The sequence below is a fragment of the Mus pahari genome, chromosome 1 (genome assembly GCF_900095145.1).
Source record: "Mus pahari chromosome 1, PAHARI_EIJ_v1.1, whole genome shotgun sequence".
Classification (NCBI taxonomy): domain Eukaryota; kingdom Metazoa; phylum Chordata; class Mammalia; order Rodentia; family Muridae; genus Mus; species Mus pahari.
In genome coordinates this window covers 117506852-117519332 of record NC_034590.1, presented here as the reverse complement: position 1 = coordinate 117519332, position 12481 = coordinate 117506852, and the positions used below count along the sequence as shown (strand labels likewise).

At 52.6% G+C, this 12481-nt stretch overlaps 2 protein-coding genes across 2 annotated transcripts in view; one reads left to right on the top strand and one right to left on the bottom strand.

Annotated features, from left to right (window-relative positions):
- The first annotated feature begins 532 nt into the window (after positions 1 to 532).
- Sac3d1 (SAC3 domain containing 1) lies at positions 533 to 3454 on the top strand. The gene is made up of 2 exons (XM_021203183.2): positions 533 to 1383; positions 2858 to 3454. Exons 1-2 carry the CDS (start codon positions 591 to 593, stop codon positions 3352 to 3354), a joined length of 1290 nt encoding a protein of 429 aa, XP_021058842.1. The 5' UTR covers positions 533 to 590; the 3' UTR covers positions 3355 to 3454.
- A 292-nt stretch (positions 3455 to 3746) lies between these two features.
- Naaladl1 (N-acetylated alpha-linked acidic dipeptidase like 1) overlaps positions 3747 to 12481 on the bottom strand; it is a 10386-nt gene continuing 1651 nt past the window's right edge. The window contains exons 5-18 of the mRNA XM_021215751.1: positions 10237 to 10520; positions 10051 to 10155; positions 9478 to 9563; positions 9229 to 9348; positions 7428 to 7513; positions 7274 to 7337; positions 7124 to 7191; positions 6879 to 6970; positions 6699 to 6789; positions 4774 to 4855; positions 4520 to 4693; positions 4356 to 4443; positions 4165 to 4257; positions 3747 to 3933 (exon numbers count right to left, since the gene is read on the bottom strand). Coding sequence (XP_021071410.1) covers positions 3747 to 3933; positions 4165 to 4257; positions 4356 to 4443; positions 4520 to 4693; positions 4774 to 4855; positions 6699 to 6789; positions 6879 to 6970; positions 7124 to 7191; positions 7274 to 7337; positions 7428 to 7513; positions 9229 to 9348; positions 9478 to 9563; positions 10051 to 10155; positions 10237 to 10520 — 1620 coding nt within the window. The remainder of the gene's footprint in view (positions 3934 to 4164; positions 4258 to 4355; positions 4444 to 4519; positions 4694 to 4773; positions 4856 to 6698; positions 6790 to 6878; positions 6971 to 7123; positions 7192 to 7273; positions 7338 to 7427; positions 7514 to 9228; positions 9349 to 9477; positions 9564 to 10050; positions 10156 to 10236; positions 10521 to 12481) is intronic.

The following is a 12481-nucleotide window of genomic DNA, read 5'->3' as shown; positions in this document are numbered from 1 at the left end:
GGTAGTAGAGGCAGAGAAAGAGAGAGAGAGAGAGAGAGAGAGAGAGAGAGAGAGAAGTAGAGGAGAAGAGAAGTAGAAGCTGGCCATTAAGGGGGTGGGGGGAATAGAGAGGGAACAAGAAGGCAAGAGAGAGGAGGGGCAAGCAGCCCCTTTTATAGTGGGTCAGGCCTACCTGGCTGTTGCCAGGTAGCTGTGGGGTGGAGCCGAGCTGGTTGTTGTCTGCTAACAGTGAAGTGAAGCTTAGACATAATGCTAATAATACCTATGAAGGAGTAGCCCTGCCTTTAATCCGGGGAACTGGAAGGCAGAGACAGGCGGATCTCTGCTGAGTTCAAAGTCAGCCTGGTCTATATAGTGACTTCCAGACCATCCAGAGCTACACAGAGAGATCTTGTCTTAAAACAAAACGCATAGGGAAACAATGGAGAACGACAGGCACGCAGCACTAGCTCAGTGTGTTAAAGAAATGATGGACACGTACATAAAGCAGGACTCCCTACTTCGAGAGCCCTAAGAACAAAAAGCTAAACCAACAAATCCCAGCCCTGGGGAGGTGTGGCCTACGTCGCGGGACTACAAACCGGTGCATCATGGGACGATTTAAGGGGGAAAACCGAAGCCAGGCGCGATGGATTATGGGAGGCGTTTCTAAAGGCCGCGGGAGCTGCAAATGGAGAAAGTCGCGGCGGGCTGAGTGGGCCAGTCTGACCGGGGCCCGAGCCGGTGCCTCGAGCCCACGGCAGGATGCAGTGCCGCGCTTCCGCTGGCCCGGCGATGCTGAGTGGGCGTCCTCTACCCACACCCCTGCCATGTCCGACTGCAAACTGCCCATGGGCCTGTGCCCAGACATGTGCCCGGCCGCCGAGCGCGTCCGTCGCGAGCGCGAGCGCCGCCTGCACCGACTGGAGGTGGAGCCGGGCGGCCGTGGGAACGCTCCCCGAGCCGACCCGAGGCGCACCGTGAAGGAGTACAGCCGGCCGGCAGCGGGCAAAGCCCGGCCCCCGCCAAGCCTGCTGCGGCCGCCCGCAGTGCTCCTGGCCACCGTGCGCTACCTGGCCGGTGAGGTGGCTGGCCGCGCCGACGTGTCGTGCGCGGAGGTGGCGAGCTTCGTGGCCGACCGCCTGCGCGCCGTGCGGCTAGATCTGTCGCTGCAGGGCGTGGACGACGCGGACGCGGCGACAGTGCTGGAGGCTGCGCTGGCCACGCTGCTGGCCGTGGTGGCGCGGGTGCGGCCAGAAGAGCCGCGCGGAGCCGCGGACCCGGTGCTGCTTCAGACTCAGGTGCAGGAAGGCTTCGGTTCGCTGCGGCGCTGCTACGCGCGGGGCAGAGCCCCGCACCCCCGCCAGGCTGCTTTTCAGGGCCTCTTTCTGCTCTACAACTTGGGTGAGTCGATCCCAGAGAACTAAGTGCGGGGACCTGAGGAGCCTGGGGTGAGGAAGACGCAGTTGTAGCAGCAACGGCTAACTGTAGATGGGGTGTACCGTAACTTCCTTCCCCCAGCAATAGCTTCTCCTTGGGAAAGTCAGTTGGTAAGAGTCCCGACGTGGGACCTCAGGTCTGTCATTCTCAAACTGGGCAGTTTTCTACATAGTAGAGGTGGAAGGAGGTAGGATAGTACTGAGTTGACCTAGAAAGCACTTTACAAACTTTCAAGAACTACTCCGTGGGCTGGCCCATAAACGTATCTAACGGGTTGCTAAAAGGTTCCTTTCCTATGGGTGGTTTGTTTAATTATAGGAAAGTCCAGTGGGCGTGGTGACTGGCGCCTTAGTATCAGAACTCTTTGGAGGCGAGGCAGGCAGATTCTTTGATGATTTTATATGTGGATACAGTATATTTAGATCATACATGTACGCAGTGACTCTTAAATTCACTAATTTAAAAAAAAAAAGTGGCCCAAGATTCCAGTGCCAAGATTTCCTGAGAAGGAAATTAGGGCAGAGTCATCCTCAAACAATGACCCTTGGGGGGGGGGGGTGTAGGGAAGCCAGCACCCTCCAGGCAGCAGTGGGAACCCTAAGTCAGAAACCTTAAGTTTGAGTCTAGCATAATAGCCCGTGCTCCAGGACATCCCCAGGCAAGCCTTTAAGTTATGTTGGCCTGTGTCCCTACATAGATCGAAGGAGGTCTGGTCTTGTGGCACCTTAAAAAGACCAGCCGGGCCTGGTGGCGCAGGCCTTTAATCCCAGCACTTGGGAGGCAGAGACAGGTGGATTTCTGAGTTCGAGGCCAGCCTGGTCTACAAAGTGAGTTCCAGGACAGCCAGGGCTATGCAGAGAAACCCTGTCTCGAAAAACCAAAAAAAAAAAAAAAAAAACCAGAGAAGCCGGGCGTGGTGGTGCACACCTTTAACCCCAGCACTCAGGAGGCAGAGGCAGGCAGAATTCTGAGTTCGAGGCCAGCCTGGTCTACAAAGTGAGTTCCAGGACAGCCAGGGCTATGCAGAGAAACCCTGTCTCGAAAAACCAAAAAAAAAAAAAAAAAAACCAGAGAAGCCGGGCGTGGTGGTGCACACCTTTAACCCCAGCACTCAGGAGGCAGAGGCAGGCANNAAAGTGAGTTCCAGGACAGCCAGGGCTACACAGAGAAACCCTGTCTCGAAAACAAACAAACAAACAAAAGACCAGAGAAGGATCAGATGGCTGGGTCTTTGTTAGAAGAGGAGAGAGGAAGTGGGGTAGCCTTTCTGAGGGAACATGACTGGAGTTGGCAGGTGGGCAGAGCCAAGCTCTTGAAATGAGTTTGCCTGGAACTAGAGGTGTATATAAATAGCTTGGGCCTGGAGGGGTGGGATGTGAGGAATGCCTGACCCAGAAAGCATCAAGCATCCTTGTCTTTCTGCTGCTTGCCTTCATAGGTTCTGTGGAAGCCCTGCAGGAGGTTCTACAGCTGCCTGCCGCCCTGCGTGCCTGCCCACCCCTTCAGACGGCCTTGGCTGTTGACGCCGCCTTTCGGGAAGACAACCATGCCCGACTGTTTCGCCTGCTTCGCACCTTACCCTACCTACAGAGCTGCGCAGTGCAGGAACACATTGGGTACGCCCGCCGCAAAGCTCTAGCCCGCCTGTCCCGTGCCCTGAGCACTCCTAAGGGACAGACCCTGCCTTTGGACTTCATAGAACACTTTCTGGCCCTGGATGGACTCCAGGAGGCACGGGACCTGTGCCAGGCCCATGGACTAACCTTGGATAAAGACAGAGTTGTATTCCTGAGGGGTCAGTACTCTGAGGAAGGACTCCCACCCTCTGGTACCTACCACATACTAGTGGGAAACAAGCTGCAGGGACACACCCTGGAGGACGTGGTCATGGCCGAGGAAGATGGGGACATTCACAGACCTGGATCTCCAGCTTGAGAAGGTTTCAGCTCCCACAAGGCCTGGGTCAGAGCACCTAGGGTTCTTTTTCATAATTCCCAAACAATAAAAGGAACTCCTTATAATCTCCAAACAATAACAGAAACTTTTAGACTTCATTTATTTGAGGGTTAAGAGGGGGGAGAGAGAGAGCAGGGGAAGAAGAAAGCAGGCTAAACAATGGGCTAGCCTCTACACTACTTTGGGCCCCCGATACACCCACTACCATGAGCAGGTGTCCTTAACTACAGGGACCCCAGCTGTTGCTTTAAAAGCTTGAGAGTGTTTGCTGATCTACCTACTCCTGGCCTCAGAAAAGACTGGGACATACCTCAGGGAAACAGGTGTGAGAGGTGCAAGATAAAGAAAAAGCCCAAGGGACAGGGCTGGGGTCAGAGGTCAGCCACAGGTACCAGGGTGGCTGCTGCACCCTCCAGGGCCATTACTACAATGCTAAGCTGCCTCTGTACTTCAGCCCAAGCTTCAGGTCCGGAGTTGATTTCCTGGGCCCTGGCACAAGCATTGGCCAGACCTGGGAATGTGGCAGCAGAGGCTGTGTTGGGCGCCCAGAGCACGTGGCTGAGGAGAAAATGCAAGCAGAGGGTCGGTGAGAGGTTACCTGGAACTCAGCATTGTCAGGACGCAAGCATAAAACTCCTGTCTGGTCTCTCAAAGCCAGGGCTTACAGCAGTGCAGGCTGGGCCTCAGTCTCCAGCCATCAGTGAAGTGCATTTCGCAGTGACACAGGAAAGCTCCGGGTGGGAGGCCATCGCTCCACCCCTCCTCCCCAGAGCTCTGGCATAGGCTCACCTGTAGTATCTCTCCTCTGGGAAAGCCCTTGGGTTCAGGAATGCCCGTTCCAAGAGCATCAGCTGGTCATTGACCATTCGTACCTGCAGAGGACTGGAGAGCATGTGCGTCACTGCGAGCCAGCAGTTCAGCTGCCAGCTCGATGCATGCCAGGTGCCCCTCCCAGACACCTGCCCTCTGCTGATACTCACTCAGGGCTGCTCTTCTGCAGGGTCAAGATGTGCTCACCCAAGGCTGCAGCTGCAGTCTTAAAGTTCGCCACTGCGGTCACCAAGGGCCCTGAGTGGGAAACACCTGGCTTAGCCCTACCTGGGGATACAGGGTTCCCCAAGACTCCATGCTGGGGCATGCATACCCAGGCTGATGTTCTGCTTCTCTAACAGGGTACCAAGGTCCTTTTGAGCAGCCTGCAGGAAACTCTCTAGTGTCTCACTATAGTCGCTGACATTGAGGGGCAGGAAGAGGCTGTCACTGAGCCGGAGAAGCACGCTCCCAGCAGTCCGTGCCACAGCTTGGTGGCTGCTGAAACCTAGGAGGGGACCCAAGGCCAGGGCTGTATCTTCAGCCCATCCTTCTGTCAGCTTCAGAATGCCCCTGTCCCCTCCTCACCAGGGTCCAGAAACTTCTCCACATAATTAAATGTGTCAAATGCTGTGTGGTAGGTGGGGTAGATCCTGGCCGAGGTCTTGCTCTAGAGAAATAAAGAAGAGGTAGGCTTGGGGTGAGAAATCTGGGTACCCACAGTGGGCTACAAGGTAAGCTGTGGGCTTCAGAATTTCCACTTCCGGAGGAGGAACTGAGGACTAGGGACTAACCTGGTATCACCCAGATAGGAAGGCAGAGAAGCATGGGGCTTTGGAATCAAATATGGGAATCCCAGAGCAGCACAGCCCGGGGGCGGGGGGGGTGGTGGTGGTGGTGGTGGAGGGATTTAGAACATCCGCTCTAGAGGTACAGGCTGGATGCACTGTAGTCCCACCTCAATCCCCAAACATATTGATAGTTCCCTAACATTTCTTGATTTGTGTTGACACTGGCACAAGCATTTCCACACTTGGTTCTTCATGGTCACTGCCATCCTACAACTGATTGACAGCAGTCTTTTCCTTGTCCGGAATAAGGCATAACATGATGTGACAGCATTGCAGAATGAGTAAGGTGGAACTTCAGTACAACCAATGCAAGTGTTTGATGAGCAGAAAGAGATGCTCAGAGGCCTAGGAAAGCCGCCTGTCTTGCCCAGTGCTAATAGCTGGTTTTAATTGTCAATCTGATACAATCTAGAAACCTTGGGATGGAGTCTCAGTAAGGAAGTATCTAAATCTGGATGGCCTATGGGCATATCTGTGGGAGTCTATCTTGCATACATTTACTGAGGTGGGAGGACAGAAGAGACTCTGGCCAGCTAGAACAGTTCTTGCCCTTCTCCCCAATTCCCTCTGCCTTGCTAAAAACTGTTAGATTACATTCCTGAAGCTAGCCACAGAAGTCTATCCCCTTATTTGGCCAATCCCTCCTGAGGCTGTCCAGCTATCAAAACATTGAAGTCCAGCAATCAAAAGCCCCCTTTGGCTTACCTAGTTAGCATGCCCAATTAAAATTCAACACCTCATCCTAACACAGGGTTTCACCTTTTACCTTTATAAACCTCCATTTACCTATGGGCCATGTCTGTCTCCTCTCTATCCAGAGACAGTCCTTTGTCCTCCAGAATAAATACTCCTTCCCTGCCGGGCAGTGGTGGCACATGCCTTTAATCCCAGCACTTGGGAGGCAGAGGCAGGCAGATTTCTGAGTTCGAGGCCAGCCTGGTCTACAGAGTGAGTTCCAGGACAGCCAGGGCTATGCAGAGAAATTCTGCCTCAAAAAACCAAACAAACAAACCCTGTCTCAAAACAAAAAAACAAAAAAACTTCTTCCCCTTCTCCCTCATCCTCTATCTCCTGTCTTTGTCTCTTATTCCCTGACCTCTGTCCCTCTGCCCTGACCTCTGTCCTTCTGGAGCAAATATATCTCCTCTGTGCTGGGAACCTGGTGTGGGGTCCTGAGTTGATACTTCTGACCATTCCTAGGTCAGGGATGACGAAACTGAGCGTTAGTTTGTTTTTTTGAGACAGGATTTTTCTGTATAGCTGTGGCTGTCCTGGAACTCACTCTGTAGACCAGGCTGGCCTCAAACTCAGAAATCCGCCTGCCTCTGCCTCCCGAGTGCTGGGATAAAAGGCATGCGCCACCACTGCCCAGCCTGACTGAGCGCCCACTCACTGCTTTCTGCTCTGTGAGTGTGATGTACGCAGTTCTCTGGAGCTCCCACCACTGTGACTCCCTGCTGTAATGGATTAGAGCCTGGACGTGTGCCCTTCCTCCTTAGAGTTGCCTTTGTCAGGGCATTTTCTCACAACAACAGGAAGCACGATTAAGACATAGTTGACAGACACTTAGTGAATGAGAACCAGATCCTGTCTGGACTAGATCCTCCCCTGATACCTGACACAGCAGTGCTGGAGAGGGAGTGCTGTGGAGACTCTACTCACCCGGTCATAGGTGTAAGCAAGGTCCATGGAAGTGATGCCCAGGAAGTGAACGAATGCAGCATAGTCGCTGCCGGCACCCAGCGTGCCCAGGCTATAGAAGGGAAGAAGACAGGCTCTGGAGGGTGCCAGGTGGACATGCTGGACCTATGGGCCCCCTACCTGTCTGGTTTCTGCGCTCACCTGGGAACCAGTCCATATACTGGACTAGTGCGGTTAGTATATCGGATCCAGTTGTCATAGATACTGAGGCCACTCGATCCTGGTGCACTGATCTGGTACAGAGAGGAACACCTGATAGCTCAGAAAACCCAGCCTCAACAACCAGATGGGTCTCCAGCAGACCCCAATGGGGTCCAGGTCAACTGTGACCCACGGGCTCCAGGCCTGCCCACCCTATTCTAAGTAGTCCCCCTAACCCTTTGCACCTCTTTGGTGGCAGAGAAGATCACACTTTGTACAGGGGGCGTACCCTGTGCCCGGAGGGTAGCATTGGCTGTGGAAGGAAGCAGGGAGGCCTGTTCAGACCCAGCCCCTTCCTTTCCCAGCCCACACCCAACTGGCCGAGCCTCCCTTACAGAACACAGAGATGTCCACATTGATGTAGGCCACCGTGCGCTCCTGCAGCTTGCTGAGGAACTCCTGCGCCAGAGGAGGGTGGGAGAGAGGGGAAGTGACGTCAGTCCACTGCTGCTCCATCCAAGGACTCCCCACTCCGTGGAGCCCACTCACCTCTGTGAATTCTGTAGAGCCAATGAGCCCAAACTCCTCTGCTCCCCAGCTGGCAAATATGATGGACCTGCGGGGTCGCCAGGTGCCTAGAGAGAAGAAATCATGAAGAGGACAGGGTCCTCTGACCCAGGGAGACTTAGAGAGTAGGCCAAGGATATGGAAGGGAGGGAAGAGTGAAAAGATGGTCAGACCACACCGCCTGGCACCCTTCTGCCAGCCTTCCAGGAGACAGTCCTCTTTCTAGCCCCTCACTTTCAACACACTGTACCCTGGGAATCCTTGGGCCAGTGGGTCTCTCTGACCTGAATGCCCTACCTCCTCTCTGTTCTATGGTAGAGTTGCTTTGAGTTGATTCTCTGTCCTTCGTCTCTAAACATCCCAGGAAACGTTTGTTGATAATACATTGGTAGTTGCCAAATACTTTTATCCCAAGCCAACCCTTACAAGAGCGCCTTGTTGTGCGTGGGGGAGGGGAGCCTAGAGAGATGCTCTTGCTGCTCTTCCAGAGGACCCAGGTTCCACTCCAAGCACCCACATAGAGGCTTCCAACCTCCAGTCCCAGGGGATACAGCGTTCTCTTCTGTCCTCCAGCAGTACTGCATGCACATGGTGAACAGACAAACATAAAAGCAAAGTACCCATACACATAAAATATAAATAAAGGAAAAATAAAGTGTCTTTCCACTTCACAGTTGAAGAAACAGAGCCAGTGAATTAATGAAGTTAAATGTCTTGCCCAAGGTTATAGTCAGTAGGCAGCATAGCCAGGTTCAAATCCAGACAGCATAGGTTCCAGGGGCACATGATTTACCCAGGGCCCCACCCCGCCTCCTAAGTAAGTACACTATAGATGTCTACAGACACTCCAGGAGAGGGCATCAGATCTTGTTACGGATGGTTATAAGCCATCATATGGTTGCTGGGATTTGAACTCTGGACCTTTGGAAGAGCAGTCAGGTGCTCTTACCCACTGAGCCATCTCACCAGCCCCATCTCATTTCTAGAAGGCCTATACTCCATACTATTTATTAGTAATTCCTGACAATCTACATAGAAAATCCATTATTTAGATTCTTTCTATACTTGAGAGATTAAGTTATAATAAATGCATAGGAAAAAGATTGGCTATATCCAAGTAACACCTTAGTTTTTTTGTTTGTTTGTTGAGATGAGGGCTCCATGGCCTAAAACTCTCCCAAGTAGGCTAGACTGGCACACAGTCCTCCAGGGATCTACCTGCTGCTCCAGATGACCACCTGCCTTCCTCTGCTGGTTTTGGTCACATCTGTTGACCTTCCATCATTGCTAAGAGTCCTCCAGTTCATCTCAGTTCATGTCTTCTAGCCCAGACACAGAAGCCCTCAACCGCCATCCTGCCCTGTCCTCTCATTACCCTGACTGACCCTGGATGCTCGGCGTCCTCCCTAGCTATGATCCCTCACTCTGAGGATCCAGCACTCCTTCTCTTGAGGGTCTCCTATGCTGGAATGTCACCAGAATGGATAGGCTTGGTTTACAAAGCAAAGCCCCCTATGGGCAGAGCCTGGACGGATCATGCTCACAGCCTGTGGGACCTGACTTTCCCAGGACACATAGGAGGCTCCTGGAGATGGCTGCATGTATCAACTATCTGTTAATAAGCTCTAAGGCTCCCAAGCCCAGGGGCTGGCACCCAGGTACTAATGCCTCCAGGGCTCATGCCTGGTTCAAGTGAGCCCTGAAGATGAAGGAAACAAAAGAAATGGGCAGGAAATGCCTCTGGGGCTTCTGGGGGAGTAACCAGAGGAGAGCATGGCCTCACCCTTCTTTAGCAAGGTCCCTAGGACTCGAGAGATCTCCAAGAGGACAGCAGTGCCACTGCTGGGGTCCACCGCCCCATGTACCCAGCTGTCCCGGTGGTTTCCGTAGATCACGTATCGATCTGAAGGGAGGACTGGAGTCAGAAGGGCAGAGAGGGGACAGCAGAGGGCAGGCAGGCCAAGGTGGGCTGTAACCAGGGCAGGACCCAGGAAGACTCAAGAATGGTAGGGCTCAGTACAAACAGGCTCACCAGGTTCCACAGCCCCCTGGATGATGCCCAGGACATTGGAGGAGGTCCTCAGCTCCAGCCTGTTGTGGACACTCACTTTCACCTCACTAGGGGTGGGATGAAGGATATAATTAGAACTTAAGCCCTCTCCTGTCCTCCTATCAGACTCAGAGGAAAGTGAAGTCAAGAGAGGGAAGGCGACACCATCAGTCACTTGCCCCACAGGACCAAGAAAGGCAGTAAGCAAAGCATACTCTCTTTGGGTTGGAAGTCTCCTTAGCTTGGGGAGAGGGGACACCTTTCAGCCAGGAATGCTCAGATGGGGAAGTTGACAGTGGCCAGGAATGCACTGCCCAGGTCCCGGAGCATGGTCAAAGGAAGTAGTAGCTGAATTGGGAAATGGGTGTGAGGGTCAGGGAGACCCCGTGGGGTCTGCTGGGTCACTTCCTTGCAGTGAGCTTCCCCCAAAGACTGAGCCATTTTGGAAAGGGCTGGGAGACCACCCGGAAGAGGGAAGAAGGAATGTTGGGTAAGGGGGTATCAAGGGAAGAAGGGAATTGGGGGAAGGGAGGGGTGAGAGATGCCCTGCCTCACCTCCCAGCAGGGAAGCTTCCATTTGGCTCAAAGCCCGGTCCCAGCTTGTACTCACAGCCCAGGGCCCCCTGCCAGAAGGCAGGGGCAGAGGTTCCTGTGAGGTTACTGGGGGAGAGAGAGTATCTGTGAGGGTGAGTTTGGCATCTGCAGGTGTCTAGAGTCAGGACAGACTGGGCACAGGCTCACCAGAGCAGATCTCTCGCATCCTCAAAGCCGATAGGCTGGGTGGGAATTGGGGGAACTCCTGAGATGTTGTGAAGATCCAGGCGGAAAGAAGAGGGGTGGGCTGGAAGGTAGGGAGTCAGAGGGTCCCCAAAATACTCATAGTAGGAGCCTCGCTCCACACCAGAAGGAGGCAGCCTCCAGGAGTTTGGGAAGGTTTCGTTAGGCAAGCTCTTCCCGTCATTGATATCATCAGGGTCCGTGTACACCAGCACTCCGACAACCCCATGTTTGGCAGCATTAATGGCCTACAGAAGGCAGAGCAAGCGATGTGTAAGTGACAGATGGGGACATGCCCTATGTCTCCTCCTCCTTTCTCTACATGGAAATCACAATTGCTGTCATCCCACGAGCAAGATAATGTTTGCCCAAAACATTTATGACAGAACTTCTTGGGCCACTAGGTATCCTGTGGTGGAATACTATACAGGTATACAAAAGAGTGAGATGTAAGTTATCTGTGGTGGCTAAAGCCTGCAATCCCAAAGCTCAGGAAGCAGAAGGATTGTTGTGCAGTCGAGCCTAAGCCAGGCCTACAGAGGGAGACTCAGTCTCAAACAAAAAAAGATGTGCACCCTTTATAGCAGCATTAGTCTCAACACGCAAAACGAGAACAGCCCAAATGTCCACCAGGGTACCAGTGCATGAATGGATAAATAAGAAGTGGTGTGTATAAATGTGTGTGTGTGTGTGTGTGTGTGTGTGTGTGTGTACAAGTGTATGCATAGGAGACCAAAGGTCAGTGGCAGGTGTCTTCCACGATCACTTTTTTTTTTTTTTTTTTTTTGGTTTTTCAAGACAGGGTTTCTCTGTGTAGCCCTGGCTGTCCTGGAACTCAGAAATCCGCCTGCCTCTGCCTCCCGAGTGCTGGGATTAAAGGCGTGCGCCACCACGCCCAGCTTCCACGATCACTTTCTACCTTATTTCTTGTTTGTTTGAACTGGTGCTTTTGCTTTGTTTACATAAACAAAGCTGCCTTGGACCTCTCTATGTCACGAAGACCCTCCTGTCTTTGCTGGGATTAAAGGTGTGTGACACTGAACCAGGCTTCCCCTACTCCCCATCTGAAGAAACAACATAGACCTAGCGTGGCCTGGAACTCAGAGATATTTCCACCTCTGCCTCCCTCTTCCGGGATTAAAGGCATGCCCACTTTGACCTATTTTTGGAGATAGGCTCTCTCCCTGAAATTTAGAGCTTGCCAGTTCAGCTGGACTGGATGGCCATCCATTGAGCCCAAGATCCTCGGTATGGCAGGAGCCTTTAAGACATGTTATTAAGCCGGGCAGAGGTGGCACACACCTTTAATCCCAGCATTTGGGAGGCAGAGGCAGGTGGATCTCTGAGTTCCAGGACAGCCAGGGCTACACAGAGAAACCCTGTCTCCAAAAAACCAACCAACCAAACAAAAGACATGTTATTAACAGTCTATTCAGTTAACCCCATCCCAGGTTCCCAGAGTACAAAGCAGACACCAAACAGAGTCAGGGCCTGAACTAAGCATCCAGAGACAGAATACACAGTAGGAAGAAAGGAGAGACACACACATTGAGAGTCTCAGAAGTGTGGCTATCCCCCTTAGCAGAGCCCCAGGGTAACTTCCTGCCTTGGTGTCTCTGCCTTCTGGCTATATAATCTCCTGGCTGGGGAGGAAATGACAGTTGGTTTGGTTTGGTTTGATTTGGTGTTTCTCTGTACAGCCCTGGTTGTCCTAGAACTCACAGAGATCTGCCTGCCTCTGCCTACCGAGTGCTGGGATCAAAGGTGTGTGCCACCACTGTCCAGCTAGAAATGCCAGTTTTAAACTGGTGTCAGTCTGCTGCTTTCACAGATCACGAAGTCTGAGAATAAAACACAACTGGAAGATTTAATTACTGGGCTGGTGAGCTGGCATAGCAGGTAAAATGTGCTTGCCACCAGGCCTGACGACCTGACCCTAGGACACAGAACTGACTACTGAAAGTTGTCCTGTTTCCACATACAAGGGCTATTCTTCCCCTCAGTTAAACAAATAAATAAAATAAAATGAATAAATAAGTGTTTTAAAAAAGGTTTAAGAAGAACTTTTAAAATGTTTTTAAAATTTCACCAGTGGTGGAGCGACACCTAGCACTCAGGAGGCAGAGGCAGGTGGATCGCTGTCCACTGACAGCCTGGTCTACAGAGTGAGTTCCAGGACAGCCAGGGCTACACAGAGAAACCCTGTCTT